Raw genomic sequence first — 19,046 nt, forward strand, 5'->3', positions numbered from 1 at the left:
GGGTATACTTACTAACTATACTAGTTTTATCACTAATTTTAGGTAATGTAAATATAATTGTAAGTTTTATTAGGGTATATTTTATAGTTCATTTTATCCCCTTACTGGTAAGGACTATGCTTTGATCTTCTAGATAGGTTATAAGAGATATTACCCCTTAAGTCATTGATGCATAATTTTGATGCATAATTCTTGCTATAATGGGGAAATTAAGGTAACACTTTAAATGACTGAGTTATATTAATTGGACAGTGAATGGTTACTTAAAAAGAACCACCAATTCATAGTAATTAATTTTACATGCTAATACTTTTAAAAGCAACAGTATGTAACGTTATTTTTAAAGGATTTTTTTAATCCTTTAGCACTAAGGACTTCCCCTTTTACCAAAAGAAATAAAACGTAAAAGTAACTTTTCAGAAAAAATCATAAAGGTCCTCTTCATTGTACATTTGACAGTGGAACATGATAGATGCATGTTATTTAAATATACACCTATTTGTATTTATTGTGTTGCCTTGTATTTATTACTGAAATTTTTATTTCATTTAAATTACCCTCTTTATTGTATTGGAGATCTTCGTCAGTTTAATTCACTGTGAGGTGGTATTTCTGTTTTTAATTTCACATCTGTTAAGATAGTTAAGTTACCTGAAACCTATGTAGTAAATTTCTTTCATCCTCCTCTTAGTTGTTTACAGTCCTAGAAATCAAGTTCAGTTTGATAAGTGCAAGGAATTTGTTTGATTTCCTGTGATTTTTTTCATTCGCTGTTAAAAACCATTAAGGTAATGTATATAAGCACATTTTTAAACAACTTGTTAATCAAAACTCAGGTAATTACAATAGCAACACAAGCAGCAACGTAAGCCTGATAATTCTCTAATGAGCAAGGTTCCTACTTCAGTTCTTTGAACACTAGTCCTGGCTTTTATGTTGTTTTTCTCTCATTTGACCTGTCTTTGTAGAGATATTTTAAGTTTATTGGAAGTATATTGTGCCACAAAGGAAATATTTCCACTAATGGTAGTCCCCGGTGCATACTCCTGGCTCTGTGCTCAGGGATCATTCTTGTCTGTGATCTGAGGACCATGTCAGTGCTAGGGATAGAACCAGGGTCGGCCCTGTACAACCTCTCTGGTCCTGGATGGTAATTTTCACCTGTAGTAATACCAACATTGTGTCTATTTTTCATTTGATATTAATTTCAGCTATGAGCCCACAAGATATAGTGCAGTGGGTAGGGCTTTTGCAAGGAACTCAGCTCACTCAGGGATGGTCAAATAGCCCCGCTAGGACCAAACCCTGAGCACAGAGCCAAGGATATGAACCTTGAGCAACACCAGATATGGCCCAAAAGCTGAAAAGAAAAAGGAAAAAATTTAGGTAGATTTTGCCCATTCACAGCATGAAAACATTGGGGAAGAATAAGATGCTTTTATTTTTGGATATACATCTTAGACATAATAAAATTTATGTGTAGTATGTTTACCGGGCTGGAGCGATAGCACTGCGGTAAGGCGTTTGCCTTGCACGTGGCCAACCCGGGTTTGATTCCTCTGCCCCTCTTGGAGAGCCCGGCGGCCTACCAAGATTATCCCACCCACGAGGCAAAGCCTGGCAAGCTCCCCGTGACATATTTAATATGTCAAAAACAGTAACAATAAGTCTCACGATGTGTTGTGAGACGTTACTGGTGCCCCCTCGAACAAATCGATGAACAGCGGGAGGACAGTGCTACAGGGCTAGTGCAAAATCAGATTCTCGTGATATACCAATAAAAATTAATGATCATTAACAAAATTGCTAAGAAAAATAAGTGATTAACCCTTGAAATATCTTACATAGTTGAAATATTTAGTATACAGCAGCCTTTTTTGTGACCTTAAATCAAAAATTTACATAAGTGTTTTAATCTTCAATTTTTAACTTTCTTATTTTAAGATATATACAAATCTCTTTTAAAAGAATCTGGTAAATTAAATTTTTTAATGAATCTATTATGATATTAAGTAACCTGCAAAAATTCAGTTTGGTCAAAATAGTTTCTCTAGTTCTTTCATTTAGTTGTTAGAATCCAGTTTTGTAGATGTTATATGTATTTGTATATATTTTTATTTATATAAGTATATACACACATTTCATGCTGATAAATAAATGTACTAGTAAATAAAATTTGTTATTAGGTTATATAACTTTGGGAAGATGGTGGTTTTTTTGTGGTGCTGACGAGCAAATCCAGATTTCATACATGCATTACATAAACTTTTACCTCTAAGCCACGCTGCTAATCCTAAAATGCTTTCTGTTGGAGTATGAGCTGGATTATAAACTCAGCTAAGTTACTACTTGAAGAGGTGTTTTACAGTATATCAGATTAATAGCAAATTTATTGTTAATACTTCTACAATACAGCCACTAGGTAGAAGAATTGGCTTTCTTTCATACTCTGAATTCATTATATTTTGATGCTTTTTCTAACTACATCACCATATTTTCTTATGCATCTTATTAGAAACAATTTTTTCATTAATTTGAGGATCAAAAATGTGATTATAGCTAGTGATATTTTCATGCTTTTGTCCACATAGTTTATCTTAAACAAACTGTAAAGTAACATTTGTATTCCTACATTATGAGATAGCTACTTAGAACTAGATAAATTGTTTTGATAGCTAGATAAATTATTTTTAATGTACATCATATTCATAGTAATATTCTGTGTGAACTGTTTCTAGGAAATAGAAAAGTGATGCTTACGTCAAGTCCTAACACTATAGTAGAGAAAAGCAATGCAAAGGAATCATTTTAAAAAATACATATTTATGCCTTTCTAGCTTCATCTTTAGTAATTATATATGTTAAATTACTATTGTTGTAATTAGATTTTACTAATAGATCTAAGTAAAATGTGTTAATATTTTTCTTATATCTACTTTTGATGTACAATATTTTAATTAGTATAGATGGAGCGATAGCACAGCGGGTAGGGTGTTTGCCAACATAGCCAACCCGAGTTCGATTCCTCTGCCCCTCTCGGAGAGCCTGGCAAGCTACCAAGAGTATCTCGCCCACACGGCAGAGCCTGGCAAGCTCCCCGTGACGTATTCGATATGCCAGACACAGTAACAACAAGTCTCAAAATGGAGACGTTACTGGGCCTGCTCGAGCAAATCGGTGAACAACGGGAGGACCATGACCGTGACCAGTAGATGAAAGTATAGATGTTAATTGCTGCTGTGTAAGCAAAATTTGGCCCAGTTTATATCATTTGTACCAGGTTAACTCATTTAAGAATTATTGATGCTCTTATTTATCTGTGTACTTACAACACGTGTTTATAAACCTGATATAGGAGAATGCTTTCTCTTAAAAAAAAATATTATGTTTAGTACTCCCTGGAAGCAATAGCACAGTGGGTGGGGCATTTGCCTTGCACACGGCAAACCCTACTGACCCATGTTCGATTCCTCCATCCCTCTTGGAGAACCCGGCAATCTACCGAGAGTATCTCGCCCTCACGGCAAAGCTTGGCAAGCTACCCGTGACTTATTCGATATGCCAAACACAGTAACAACAAGTCTCTCAATGGAGACGTTACTGGGCCCACTCAAGCAAATCGATAAACAATGAGAGGACAGTGACAGTGCTACTCCCTGGAAATTAGGTTGTTTTCTTATTCCTCTGTTGTAGTGGGCCAGTATCTAGTGGGTTTATTTAATTTTTGTTTGTATTTTTGGGATTTTGGACCACCCTGAGTGGTGCTCAGGAGATTCTGTGAACTTTAGGGATTTTTAGGGATCATTCCTGGTCATGCTTCTGGAACATGCAGTACCAAGGATCAAACTCTGACTCCCTTAGATTGAATGGAATACTTATATTAGCAGGAGTCAAATTACCCATCTAGCTTTCTAAAGGAAAAATTTTTTAAACTGATATACGTTATTGGTTAATACAATTTAGAGATAGAGAAGCATGCAGACATATAAGATGAAGACTTCTTTTTCAATATTTTTCAATAGGTAAGTAAGTAAGTAAGTAAAGGTCCTCCCGTTGATCATCGATTTGCTCGAGCAGACCCAGTAACGTCTCCATTGGAGACTTTGTTGTTACTGTGTCTGGCATATCAAATACTCTCGGTAGCTCAATAGGTATGTATTGAAAAAATTTAAATTAGAAACGTACATAAATTATGCATAAATCAATTATTTAATACGAGAGATAATACATTGTTTTGTTTTACTTGGGGTCCTCACCTGATGATGCTCAGGACTTACCCCTGGCTCTGCACTCAGGAATCATTCCTGGAGATGCTCAGGAGACCTTATAGGATGCTGGGAATTAAACCTGGGCCAGCCGTATTCAAGGCAGGCACTCTACCTACTGTACTATCTCTCCAGCCCCAGTACTTGTTTATTTTAAATAATTTTCTTGGTCTTACAATTCTACTCCGTCTCGGTGGTTTTAAAAACAAAACTTCTCCACTTACTTTGGTAGAAACACATATATCCATTATGATCTTAGCATTTCCAGTTTTCTTGTGTCCTGTTTTCCCTAGGCTAAGCCGAAACCTCAAATGAAATCCCTCAGAGAGAATACTATGAATCTTCTGTTTCCTGCACTAAATCCTAAATTGACTGAAGGTTCTGGGACCTCATTTTAAAAGCACTTAATAAAATAGGAATTTGAGTGACTCGTACTCTGTCACTTCATCTATATTCTATTCAGCTGTCAGTCAGTTCCACACTGCTCTCGTTTTAAAGTTGATAAGATCTAGAGGCAATAATTTTATGGCTGAGGCTGTAAGACATTCCACTCTGAGAAATCTTGATAAACTCAAAGGTTAAGACAAACAGAATAACAGGGGCTTTCAGCCTCCCCTGAGCATAGCCAAATAGATTCCCTTGCATTTCTGAAGCAAAATACGATGAGTTATTATATATTTTTAGCGATTTTGTACTAAACAACATTTCAGAGCACAGGTGTGTTGTAGCATGCCAGAAATGACTAACTTCTTTTTACATTAAATCTAGATTAGGAAGGTTTAGCAATGTTTGTACTTTCTACTTGTAAGTATGGACATAAGCTATAGTTCAGGTGACCTCTTAAGAAACGTCTAATTCTTATGTTTATAAATCAAATTTCAAATTAATTTACTAGTTTGAGACTAGTTTCAAATTAATTTATTAGCTTATAGGATTTGATAAAGTAAAGGCCACTGATATTTCACATTAACAGAAGTCAAGTAGTCCAGAGAAAATATTAAATGTAATTGGTGGCAAATTAAAATTTAGTATAATCTGTGAGTTGGTATTGGAACCACGAATGTTAATACTACCTCCTTCTGAAAAACGACTGTGACTTGATGCTATGTCAGCAACAATAGAAACCTCTTTTGAACAAATGCCATCAGGTACAAATATTTCTTATTTCAAATTCAGAGTTTAAATGCCTGGAATTAACAAGAGAAACTTAACCAAAAGAAGTTTCCAGTTGTAAGTGGACTAATCAGTTTTTCTAAAAATTTGCTGTTTTCATGGTCAGGGAGATCATGCAGTGTTTATGGTGCTTGCCTTGCAAGACCCTGTTTCAATCCCATAGCTCAAATATGGTTCCCTGAATGCCAAGAGGGCAACCCTTGAGTACGTAACCAGTAGTAAGCCCTGAACACAGCCGGACATCACCCCAAAACAAAACAAAAAGTTTTTTACTATTTGATAAAAAGAACAGTGTTGTTTCTATAAGAAAGTAATTGTGGTGAGGTTTACAATGACTTATAAAGACAAAAAGGTGATCATTGTATGCTAAAGATAACTTATTTTCTATGTTTAAAATTTATCCATTGAAACTTTCTGTTGCCTTGATCTCTTGGAAGTCTTCATCATTTTGAAATCAAAGTGATGAAGTATTTCAAGCAATACCATGTTTAAATCTTTTTCCTATTAGAAAGTGAATCCTGTTTGCTAAACCATTTAGCAAATTTTAATTTTACTTGTCACATCTCATAAGATAGTTTTATTAAGCACTTGAGATATTTTTACTTATTCTATTCATGTTATATTTTGATATAATATAAATGGTGTTGAATTTAGGGTGATAAATCCTAAGTTCAATACCAGTCTCATGGTTAATACCCATCAATTTCAAGAAAGTCCCTTATTCCTCAAGATATTTAATTTCTAATCTTTAGGGAGACAGTACTGCTTGATTCTTTCAATTTCACAAAGAAGCTATGAAGATGAAATAATAGTTAATGCAAAAAGACTTTATAAAGCATAAAACATGATCATGTTATTTTGAAATCAATTTATTTAACAGTTCTAGAAAGAAAATCATTTATTCTATGAGACCTATTTAAGTTATAGTGGTAGTTGGATATTTTGATCTTGACCTTTAGTTTAGAAAAACAGTTAAAAAAGTTAGAGTGAAGAGAATATGCCTTAATATATAATAACTGTGGCTAATCTTTTTCTTCTCATAATACCATCTGATAGGTAGGTTGATATTTACATTAAGAGAAATATTTTTTTTTTTTTTTTGGTTTTTGGGTCATACCTGGCAATGCACAGGGGTCACTCCTGGCTCTGCGCTCAGGAATTACTCCTGGCGGTGCTCAGGGGACCATATAGGATGCTGGGAATCGAACCTGGGTCGGCCGCGTGCAAGGCAAACGCCCTACCCGCTGTGCTATCACTCCAGCCCCAAGAGAAAGTCTTAATTGCCCATATATGTGTGTATGTATGTATAACACACACACACACACGCATATATATATACATATATATATACATATATATATATTACTCTTTCTGGGTCATTACATTGATGTCCATAAATGTGTACATAAATCACATGTTCAGGGAGCTTAATTTTTGTCACATGTGACTCATTACAAACACTCCAGCACCTCTTTTTATTTTCCTACATTTCAGACTGGGAGATTTACTTCATTCTGCATCTCTCAGTTGCCCCTTAAATGAACCTTGTTCTCCAACTGGAGCACAAGTATCCATGACTTCAGTAATTTTTACTGGTAATTTTGTAGGGAGGAGAACTAAGGTTTCAGTGTCACAGTCTCCAGAGCAAAGCAGTCTTTACAGTGTACAAAATTCTTTTTGCACTGCTTTTTCTCTCAAATTTATCCAATGGATATAGATACATTTGTCCCCTAGACAGATTCTTCCCTGTCTTCTTTGAATTTATCAACTCTTCAGCAGAATGATTTAACCCTGGTAGCAGCTTTGCAAATCAAGGCTCCATACTGCAAGAAGGGTTTGAGTCCTTTGTTTTTGTTTCGTTTTGTTCTTATTTGTGGGCCACTCCCCACGGTGCTTATTCCTGTCTCTGTGCTCTGGAATTACTCAGGACAGGCTCAGGAGACGATATTGGGTGTTGGGTATCGGACCCAGCTCAGATGTGTGAAAGGCAAGTGCCCTGCTTGTTAGCCTGTGCCCCAGCCCCTCATTACTTCTTTTTGCTTGGAAAAGGGAGCACAAACACGATTGCCTATGGAATACCCAGTTATTAATTGGCCCTCTTCTCCCCACTCCCGTCTTCTGTACCTTAAGGCTTGAGTGGAATTTTCTTTGTGGTCCTTTTTGGTTCTTTTACCTGTATACCTCACAGGATTCGAGGTGACTCATGTGCTCAGAGACTCTCCACGTGTCCTTGATTCCAAAACAGCAAACAGAGAGTTAGGACAACTTGTTTTTCCTACTGGGTATCTGTTTCCCATCAGATGGTAAATGCCCTATTCCCTTTGTGTTCTTTCTGGGATTTTCTGCATCTTGGTAGAAGCTCAACTTGCTTTATTTTTCTGTGTATTCAATGTGAAATATAGCATCTCCCTGGCCTTTTCTGAATCTCATACTAATTCCTGAAAAATCCTGAAAGATTTCCTTTACTGACACAGCCAAATCTTCCCACAGGTATGCATGCTTGATATACTCAAAGTCAATAGGGATTTCTTTTGCTGCACAGATCTATCAGTTTTCCCCCTTGCATCTGTTACAGAAACTTTTACTTACTACTATTTTATCATATTTTTATCGTATTGTGATCATGCCACTTTTTTGTCACAAAAGCAAACTAGTGTCTAATTATCACTACAAGCTTGATTTTTTTATTCAGAAGGGTGGAAATAAATGCACATATGTCAATCCTTGGCATTCCGTCTTTTGAGAATTCTTCTGTTTGGGGATCCTGAGTCCTATCTGTTGTTTAAATTTCCAATTTCTAATGACCCACACTTTAATAATTTTGTGTAATTTTTACTTTTTCTTTACCTATATTACCTCACTTACAACAAAACTCACAGTAATGATGGGGCAGGAATCCCTTTATTCTTTGATAAAGTTTAAAAAGTCCACTAATTTTTTTATTATTTTATTTTTATTTTTAATTATTATTATATTTATTATTTTATGATTTTTATTTTTATTATTATCTCAGAAATTGCTCAAACCAGGTCTTAATTTTCAAATTGTGTTCATGGTACCTGTGGCATATATATAACAACATACTGAACAGAGATCTCAAAGGTCTTTTCCTCTTCCTGCTCTGTGTCAGGTAAATGCGGCAAATGAATGTAGGAGGTCCTTCATATTACCTACACTTTGGTTCATGAGACTTTGCCAGACATTCTTCTGGAATAGCATTGAGTCCAAATATAGTTCTTTGAACTGGTAATTTTTTCATTGATATTATCACTTTTCTACTTAGACAACTGCCATTCCTCTAGCATTTCAGTGGCCTTTCTAAAGATAGTACGAAGTATCATCTCTGGTTTCTGAAAATGTTCCTGCAGTAACACTAGACCAATGGTTCCTATCTTTAGCTGATAACCATCTTCGGAACAGACATATGTTTGTGGGAATCCTGTGTTAACTGGTGAGCTTACAGGGATTTAAGCCATCCTAATTATATTGCTGAAGATCTCCTTTCTTCTTACCCAAAAGTTTGTTTTCTAAGAAGTCATATCCCCATAGTTATGGAAAGGTGGTTCATTTTCTTACCCACTATTTCACAGAGAGACCTCATAAGTCTTACCCATTCTAGTAATGTCATATAATGCTCTTCAGTCTGTCTTTTCAGTCTGAACATCTAATCTTAAATGGAGAATCGGACCAAATGATCTCAAAAGAATTGCCTGATTACGAAGCCATAGTGAGGATCCTCATGAACCAGCCTAAACTACCAAGTACTGCGTGTCCTAGCATTAGAAAATTGTGGAAAGGATGGATAGCAGCTTGGTCGTAGGGTGATTACTTACTTAATGTAGAACACTTTTTCAGATAGATTTTTCAAAAAATAAATCAATATATTGTCATAGTCTGAAGTTTAAGAAAAACTGGAAGCTGTTAATTTGCCGTGCTCATTTTATAATTCTAAAAATCAACAGTCATAGGTATTGAGAGAACAGCTCAAGTAGGCAGGGTCATATGCTTCGCACGGCATGTTTGTGGAACCAAGTTTGAACCATGGCACTGTATGACATACTAGTGCCATTAGGTGTAGTTCTGATGGTCCTTGAGCACCATCAGGGTTGCTTTAGCATCCTCCAGCAATGTCAGGCCCTGGATAGATACCGTCTGGGTTCACACATTGAACAATAATCCATTTTGCCCAATATTTCTGGGAGTGGTCCCTGGGCAACATGAGCACTGCTTTGGAGGATATATATATATATATATATATATATATATATATATATATATATTATATATATGTTAACTTCTACACTTTTAGACATAAAGAAATTACCTGATTCTGTATCATTAAACAGAAAAAGACAAAAAATGCTTGAAAGACAAGATGATAATCTAAGAGAAAGTGTATATATGTATATGCTAGTCTCTGCTCATATGCAGTGAAACAGCACTCAAGAAGGGGTCTCACTGAATCCTTAAATTAGTCTGACCTTCAGGCTAGCACAAGACTTCTTGTTAATTTGATTATAATAATTTGCAGTAGAGTTGAAAATTCAATATCAAAATGTCAGTATTTTTAGAATAAAGATCATGCAGCAGAAAAGTGAACAGAAAAGCATTTTAGAATCTATTTGTGTCAGTGTGTTTAATATGTATATTTGAAATGTTCTAATCACACAGGGATAAAATAAAGGCTGTTGTGTTCAAGTTCAAATAAATCATTGACAGGCTTTCTAGCTTACACTCCCCACATTTAAATATATAATTCAAATATTTCTATTTCTTCTCGTTGCTACCTGATTATGGGACTTTCACCTCAGTACTAGGTTACTATCCTGTCTTTCGAGGGGGTTGTCCTGTCTGTGTATTGTTTGCTTTCTATAGTTTATCCCAGATTAGCATATAAAGATCAGATAAGTTCCTTTCTCAGGGCTTTTCCACTATGTTTTATGTCCGGTTTAGTTGCAGATTCCAACTGGGAAGACATTCTTCTAACTTAATTTATCTATCCCTAGCGCAACTTCATCCCTTAGGCAGTCTTACCCTTCCTTGATTTTAGGCTATGCTCTTTTAGGTCTGTGCTTCTGTGTTTTGTTGTGTCTTGTTTGTGTCTGCCTACAGAGTTCACTAACGTGCCCTATCGAATGCCGTGCATTGTTTGTCATTTCCCTGCTTGATAGTCATCTTACCTACATTTCCTCTAGTAGTATCAGCTAGAGCTAATTATTCCCCACCTTCCTTCTTGCCTCTGTTTTCTGGTGATATTTATTGTGTCCTGGTTATCTTCATTTAGATATAAATTTGTTATATTGGTGGATTCATTCTATCACTTCTTTAAATTAGATCATAATGTGTTATAGTGTTTTGGTTGACCGGGCAGTGTGAATGATATTTTGAAAATATGTCTGCCTCTGTCTTTCTGTGCTTACTCATACACATAGAGCCAACACCAAACCTTGCAGACAATAGAGTTTCATGCTTATTAAAATAGAATAAAAATATATGTACGAATTTTTGACAGTCTAATAATTTTCGGTTATCAGCAAGCTCCATAGTTTTTCTGATAGCTTTTAAAATCTTATTTTTAGCCTTGCAAGCCCTCATATGTCTTAAGTTTAAATCACTTTCACTTCTAACAATCTTGCCAATAATCCAGCTATTGAATAACTATTATTGCGTAATGCTGCTGTGGTAGAAATCTTTGTTAAGGTTGGAAACATTTCTTTGAGACGAAACATTTCCATATGTGAACATGTTGAACATTTGGACCAATGATCTAGTGGATCACTGATCCTATACTTTTAAGCAAATTTTCCATCTGCCTCACTTGATTGTCATTTCCTTTCTTAAATATGACAGAGTACTGTGGAATATAATTTAACGTCAAATTAAGACGTACCCAGGGGAATTTGTAAAATTTCCTAAGGATTCAATGTAATGCTTAAAAAAATTAGCAGTAACTTTTATCTCAATATTTTAGGTATAAAATGCTAATGGTGCATTTTTCTTGAGATTAATCAATCCCCAGATGCTTGAAAATAAAATGCTCAAGTATCTAAGCCACAATAATATATAAAGTCGAACAGTTGGCCTTCCTTTCGCTCGTTCTTACAGGAATTTCTTCTAACCGACTAAGGGATTTTACCTGGTTAGTTTTCATCTTTATCCATATACATATCTGTAGATCCCCGTCCTCATGTAACTCTGAAAAGACCAAATCCTGGGCTGTTTGATAGGAGTTGTATCCGTAATCCATTTAGAATATTGCATCTAGTTATTCCTTTGTTGATTCCATATCAAAGTTTTGCCTGGCTTTTTCTTCACCCCTGACTTTGTTGTTTCCCTGGCTCTCTTTCACCTTCACTCCCTCTACTATTGTAATAGATAACAGTAGATATGAATCTCGTCTGTGATCTTCTACCTGAAACCTTCCTCTCAACAAGCATTGTCAGGCACATTTTATTCCTTACCTTAGAACTAGAGGACTGCATGCGTTATGCCTAACAAAACGTATATCAGAGCTTTCTATGAAAGCACATACCACTTAGGTCTCTTAAAACCTAATATTGATAAGTCTCCCCTGACTCTCCCATATACTCTGGACCTCTTGCTATTTCACAGTTACAGACACACCCAGTGCTTTTCTGCCTCCTTTTGTATTGGGCCCGGCTTTCCTCCTAGAATCAACACCCTGCTCCCCATTTCTAGTTCCTGAATACTGACATCTTTTAAATATCGGAATCTTAATTTGGGACACTATAGGTTTTGAGAAATGAATGCAAAATTGTGTGCATTTACTTTTGTGCATTTTCCCATTAGGGGATTCAAGAGAATTTAACATTTTTGACCTATTATTTTTGTCACATATGAACTTATATTTTTATAGAAATGACTACAAACCCTTCTTTTCTTATAAGATAGCAATGTCGGTTGGGTTATGAAGTTGTTTTCTGTTACTGTGGTTCCCTACAAAATATGATATAAGGTGTGATAGGTTCCTGTTAGGAATAAAACCCATCCCTTAAAATATGGAATTGGGGGGGGGGGAGAATGGAGTTGGGGGTATATGATCATTTCATGAGATAATTACTCCATTCACTAGTTTTATTTAATAAATATGTTTAATGCATATTATGGGGTTTGTGGAGTTTTGCTTTGGAGGGGTATGTTTATAAGAAATTTTTATCTAAGTTCTGGCTATCCCTTTGGACCAATTAATGTGTCTGAGATTTCATGGATATTTAGAAACTAGAAGGTTTCCAAGTGGGCTCCAACATTCTTGCTATGAAGCTGCTCATCTTGTTTGGCTCATTATTGACGCCTGGCATGTCCTGTCATTCCCCTTTTTCCTCTTTTCTGTTCCCTGGCCTCTACAGATTTGCACAGACCAAAGTCAAATAGTTTATAAAACTGCTACAAGGGAGCTACTTCATCTTTAGTCTTTATTACAAAATAACGACAGAACTGAAATTCTAAGATCCCGAGAATTCTAGAGAGTTACTTTGCCTCATGTTTATCTAGCTTGACCCAGATTTTTTCTAGACTTTATACTTTACCCAAAGCTCTTTAAAAAGGAAAAATGAATGAAAGACCAGAAATGAGAGAATCATTTCCTAACAGCCTGGACTTCAGGCATTGTTTGAAATCTGGGACCACCATAAAAGAAGCAATTTTAGCAATAAAAACATAAAAATTTTTTTCAGTGAAACTATTAATTCCTCCAACTACCAACTGTTGATTAACTAGAAGCAAAAGACTTCAAAAGGCCTGAAGCATAAATCTTTCATTCAGAGGCCCCAGCAATAGGTGACCCCTCAAGCATGGCCACCGTGTCCCTTTTAGGCCGTGAGCACTAATCAGAGAACCAAACCCTTCACAGTTCTTATATTTATGTCAGTATTTTCATATAAACTTGCTTTTTATATAAACTTGTAAAATTACAAAATAAAGATCAGCTTGTGTGTCTATATGATTGGTAGAAATTTAGCCTCAATTTCCACACTCAGACTTTAAAAGAAACATAGACGTTTTAGCCAATTACAGTTTTGAGCAGCTTCTTCATGTGCAGGTCTGTGTGTGTGCCTGAGTTTTTTATTTGAAAACAAGAGCGTTTTCTCTTGCCCTTTTATCAGATGTGATTGAGGTCCCTTATCATTTTTACTGTTTCACATTTTGGTAAAATACTTGTTTACTCATTACATTTACATGACTTTCTGGATCTTTTTTTCACTTCTACATTATAACTCAATTTTATTTTCAAGTATAAAGATAGACTATATTAACATTTGAGAATTGGTTTCTAGAAAACAGTTTAATTTTATGATAAAAATATAGACTAGTCTTATATCATTGTTTAAATTTACTGTTTTCAGAATATTTGTATAATATCTAATCGAATATTCTTCTCATGTTACATTTTATTAACACTAGTAAGAATCTAATTTGAGCAAATAATACAAAAGAGAAGTACAGTGGCTGATTCCCAAGTTTAGAAGAAAATTAGGTTTAATGTTTTAATTTCATTGAACTAAATAGCCTATAGATTGTTATACTACCAAAAAATTGGAAATTTATTAGAAAAATAAAATATACATTTGCTGTGGATATATTCTTGTTATATATCTTCGTCATTGTTGGGAGTTGATGCAGTGCAAGTGTTAAGAAATTACCCTAATTTCCATAGCAAATGTAAATATAAATAAGTCAACTGTGTTTTAAGATATGAAATACTTTATAACTGCCGACTATAGTAGTAGTGGTGAAGTTGTTCATATGAACCAAGTACAGGTGTGCAGAACCTGTTTTAAACTTTGTGCTATACTGAGATAGAACTTGAGCAGTAGATTTCTTTAAACATGAAGTGAAGAGTGCCTCTCACTTGTTATTGGCCCCAAGCTACTTCTTTAGGTGCGATGATTGCTTGTTGTATGCTGAGACTACATAGACTAGAATCGTTTCTGCTGTTGCCCATTTTCTTCCTTGGCTCTGAATTTCTTTTCCTCTTCTCTGTTCCATTTCCGCTGTCACTTCTAATCGCTCTGCCTCACCACCACATCCTAAAGAATAATATAGGAGCCATGATTTCATCTTAATACGTTTGTTCTTACTAATGACCCTCCATTTCTAAATTTTGATACAGGGTTAAGTAAGAGAGAGATGGATATATTCATAACTTTTAAACATTAATAGAGTGATCTTTGAACATTCACATTAAAATGCTAATGCATGTTAAACGCAAGATCTGGAGTATAATTTTTCCTTCGTGACAGAATAGAACAAATATTAAATACTCTAAATGAGAGAATATTTAGAGAGTGGTTTCTTTCCCACATCTTGGAACTGTGAAAGTCAAAATTATTTTCTTATAACCAGAAAATTTCACTGGATTCCTGTTCCACGGGTCTCCAATCGGATTATAATTGCAGGATGTTTTAAAAGGTCTACTTTTGCGATTGGACATATTATTAGTGTGCCTTTTTTTTAATTAATTCTTTGGGGTTGGGGGGAAATGGGGGAAGTACACATTTTAGTTAAACCTATTCATTAGCCACCATTGAAAAGAAAACTGAACTTTAAAAATTCTTATTCAGAAATTCTTTGGTGAGCCTTTTATCACTATCTTGTCTTGAGCCCTTTTTTTTTTAATGACATCTTTATCAGATTGAAATGGCGATTGAGACGCTGCAAAAGTCTGACGGTCTGTCCACTCACAGAAGTTCTCTTCTCAACAGCCATGTAAGTTGCCTCTTCTTCACGTAAACTAATCTCTTGCTTGTTCTGCATGTGTTGCTTGCTTCCTAATGCTTGTTTTATTTATTTATTTTACTTCTTAACCTTCCTTCCCTTATGAACTCTATCACTTAATGGCTGTTTTGTACAATGGAATATATAAAACATAGAGACCCCAGTATATTGCTTTCTTAGGTTTGTACTGTCTTTGGGTACATGTATGACGTTACCAAGTAAATAACAGGCTGCCATATATGTTTAAGAAGTAAAATGGCATTTTAAATACTGAAAATGTTCTAGTTTGATATTTGTTTTTTCTGAAGCAAATGCTTGGAATCTATATCTCCTGTGTCTGGGACTGAGAGTTACTCTTACTTGCTTCTGTAACCAGTAATAGTCTGTTTGGCTTTTCAAGGCTTATCATGCCTAACCCAGTGATAAATTGTTTGAAAATGTTCATTTAACAGTAAGAAAATATAGTATGGGCATGAAACAGCTATCTAAATAAGCTGAGGTCCTAAGACTTAAAAATGAAATGGCCAAAAAGAAGTGATGCTGAAGAAAAGTTTAAAAATTACTGATAATTGGGGCTGGAGCGATAACACAGTGGGTAGGGTGTTTGCCTTGCATGCAGCCAACCCGGGTTCAATATCCAGCATCCCATATGGTCCCCCAGCACCACCAGGAGTAATTCCTGAGAGCAGAGCTAAGAGTTACACCTGAGCATCGCCAGATGTGATCCAAAAAGAAAAAAAATTGCTAATAATTGAGAAAAAAATCAAGATACTCTAATTATTTCTTGAAATTTTTGACCATGAATATATGCAACATTACTGTAACAGTGTAGCAAAAGTAATTACTGTTTTGTGAAACTAAAACTATTCAACCAAATATTCAAATCTTGGGGCATCAATGAAAATAAGAAAGATTATTTTGTTACTTTTATTTCTAAATAATGAGAAAAAGAAAAGACACCCAATATTCAATTCTATTTAAGATATTCTGGAGCTGGAATAGTAAAGCAGGTAGTGCTTTTGCCTTGAACAGCCTACTCAGGTATCCTGAGCATCCCATATGATCTCTCACACTCACCAGGAACAATTCCTGAGTGTAGAGGCAGGAGTATCCCCTGAATGCCTCTGGGTGTGCTCCCGAAAACATAAGAAACGATATGTTCTAATGCTAAATGATGATTATAATAAGAATTTGTTAATAAGAATTTGTTTTCTCTTTCAACTGACAGTGTATTCCTAAATTTAGAGATAAAATTGTCATTGTGAGTTAATTCTTCCACATATTTTGTGACTGAAACGTCCAAAATTAAATCTCCCAAATCATATAAATTCCATCTTTACAATAAGCTTTTAAAGGTCTGGAGAGATAGTATATGGATGAAGGTACTTACCTTGCATGTAGCCTACCCCAGTTTGATCTGAGCACCTCAAAATTCCTAAGTACCACATGGTTTCCTGAGCTCTCTCAGGAATGACCCCTGAGCACAGAACCAAGTCTAACCCCCGAACTGCTAGGTATGACCAATCACAACCCCACTTCCAGTAAAACAATTAAATAAACCAAAAACCTATCATTGATAGTTTTCACTCTGAAAGTGTTTTCAGTAATCTTTAAAATAGTTAAATTTAAAATGATGGACTTCGTATTCTAGCATAATAATAATAAATGACTTGTGTTCTGACACTTTTTTTTTTTAGAATTTTTTTTTTTGGTTATTAAGAAGAGTCATGATAAAAAACAGATTTGCCAACTTGAAAAATGCCTACAATTTTAGTGAAAATCATAGAGTTTTTAAAATAATCTTTTGTGATAGCTAAAATATTATTTTCCCATTTCAGAAAATTCATATTAATATGCAATTCTTATATGTTTCATAACTATATTTCTGCTGTGTTAGCATGAGTCTGTGAGTGTGTAAAATATGACTTTACTGTATATATTAGGGTGTATGTTTGGGGGAGGGATGTTCTAACTAATATTTGTGTTTTGAAAATGACTGGTGAAAACATTCTTCCCTCTTCATAAAGAATATCTGGGACAAAAGGGGGTCAAAACCCTTGAAGTTTCCAGTTACCTATTTAGAATTTTTGAATTTATGTGAATTTGGACTTTCATATTTAATTCACATTTTCTTTACAAATGAGATCCGTGGTTTCTTAAAATGTGTGACATTTAATTATAAGAATATCCATTTTGATTAGTCCTTTCATGAACAGTACTGTGGAACATGTTTCTTTGTATATTTTTGTTGATTTATTGACTTGTTTAAACTTTTCAAATATGTTCGAGTTTCTGTGATATTATATTCCTATTGTAGGAGTCATGAAGTATACTAGTTAATGTTAATGAATGTGTAAATTAAGCTGCATAAACATCAAACATCAGACAAATGTTTGTTACTCCCTGGCTTTGTGTTTTGTATTATGCAGCGTGACAAATCATCCATATTGTTTACAGCCATGAGAAGCTTTTCAGTATATTGAAAAAGTAGGTGTAAATGTTGTAAATTCACTGATAATCTTTTCCTTGATATGCTGATACATTTTATTATAACTTGGAGTTACGTTAAAATTTATTTTAAAACACATCTACAGTCAAGTCTTTATAACTACTGAGTCTTAAGATACAGGTGGAACAGTGGGGGGAAAAAATCAGTGTTTTCTGCTGCAGTCACGTTTTCCCTTTTCTCTCAACACATAAGAGCCTGCTGTCTAATTCTTCTTGAAAAGTTTGTGATGTCCTGTGTCTTATTAGCCCTGTTTAACTAGAGTAGGCTGCTGCATGCATTCTAGTTGATAAGCACCAGCGAGGGTGTTTTTTAAATCTGTTAATCTAATCAGAAACTTTTAGTGTTGTAGAAAAGTAAACATCTGTGGAGAAGTTTTATGAAAGCACAACTACTATAAATTCCCATAAACTGTGTTGCTTTTACTCTTGCTGTGTTCAACAAAATATCGAAGTTTGTGACATCCTTTGACGTGGACAAAATTTCAGGTTTATATTGCTAGTTTCCTGATTTACCAATTTCTGAAAAGGATTATTTGGTCAGTGGATAGGGGAAAAACATCAAAAATGTATGTCTAGTACTTACTAGGTTTTTTGTTATTGTTTTGTTTCAGCTTTTTGAGTGGCTTGGGGGTTGTACCATAATCAGCAGGGCTTAGGAACCACTCCTGGTTCTATGTTCAGGGATTACTCCTGGTAGGGCTGGGAACCATATGCAGTGCCAAGGATCGAACTAAAGTGGACTGCGTGTAGACAAGCACTCTAGCCCCTCTCTAGCTGTACCATATATACTAATTTTAAAAGATGGGATTCAGTCGTGGTGTTGGAACTGAAAACCTATTGTTATTCCATTTTGGAAATATAGAATACAGAATTTTCTCATCATGCAATTATTACAATAATATTCAAAGGTTCCTATTAGGGAAAAATCAAAAATGCTCTTGCATTAGAATTCCACTGAGTGCTGTTTTTTAAAAAAAAACTTTCTTTCTGTAGATTACAAGATGGAGTAGGAGTTTTTAAAATCTATTTCCTTTTTTCACTATAATAATTTGGAGTATTTAGTACTGTTGTTCTGTCTTTATAATTATGCTAATACCATCCAGAGCAAAGAGCTACTTCATACCCTATAGTGCCCTCCCATTTGTGACCAAATACATTTATACTGATCACCATATTTTATTACATTAATAATAGTAACATAATTGAAACTATTTTAGCACTAGGTTCTCATTGTCAAATAATAAATATTAATTAACAGTTGAATGTTCAGAAAGTAAGTATTGTATACATTTTGTCCACCATTGCATCCCTGGTGAGTAAAAGAGTGCACCTTATATATTGAGTGTTCACTAGATGTTTGCTAAA

The 19,046-nt window shown here is 34.8% G+C and overlaps 1 protein-coding gene across 4 annotated transcripts in view; it reads left to right on the plus strand.

Moving 5' to 3' along the window:
- The window catches only part of RFX3 (regulatory factor X3), a 317,169-nt gene that overhangs the window by 212,896 nt on the left and 85,227 nt on the right, over positions 1 to 19,046 (plus strand). For all 4 annotated transcript variants that reach the window (XM_056106892.1, XM_056106894.1, XM_056106891.1 and 1 more), the window contains one exon: positions 15,090 to 15,164. In XM_056106892.1, coding sequence (XP_055962867.1) covers positions 15,090 to 15,164 — 75 coding nt within the window. The remainder of the gene's footprint in view (positions 1 to 15,089; positions 15,165 to 19,046) is intronic.

Source organism: Sorex fumeus, unplaced genomic scaffold, assembly GCF_029834395.1.
Source record: "Sorex fumeus unplaced genomic scaffold, SorFum_2.1 ptg000149l, whole genome shotgun sequence".
Taxonomy (NCBI): Eukaryota; Metazoa; Chordata; class Mammalia; order Eulipotyphla; family Soricidae; genus Sorex; species Sorex fumeus.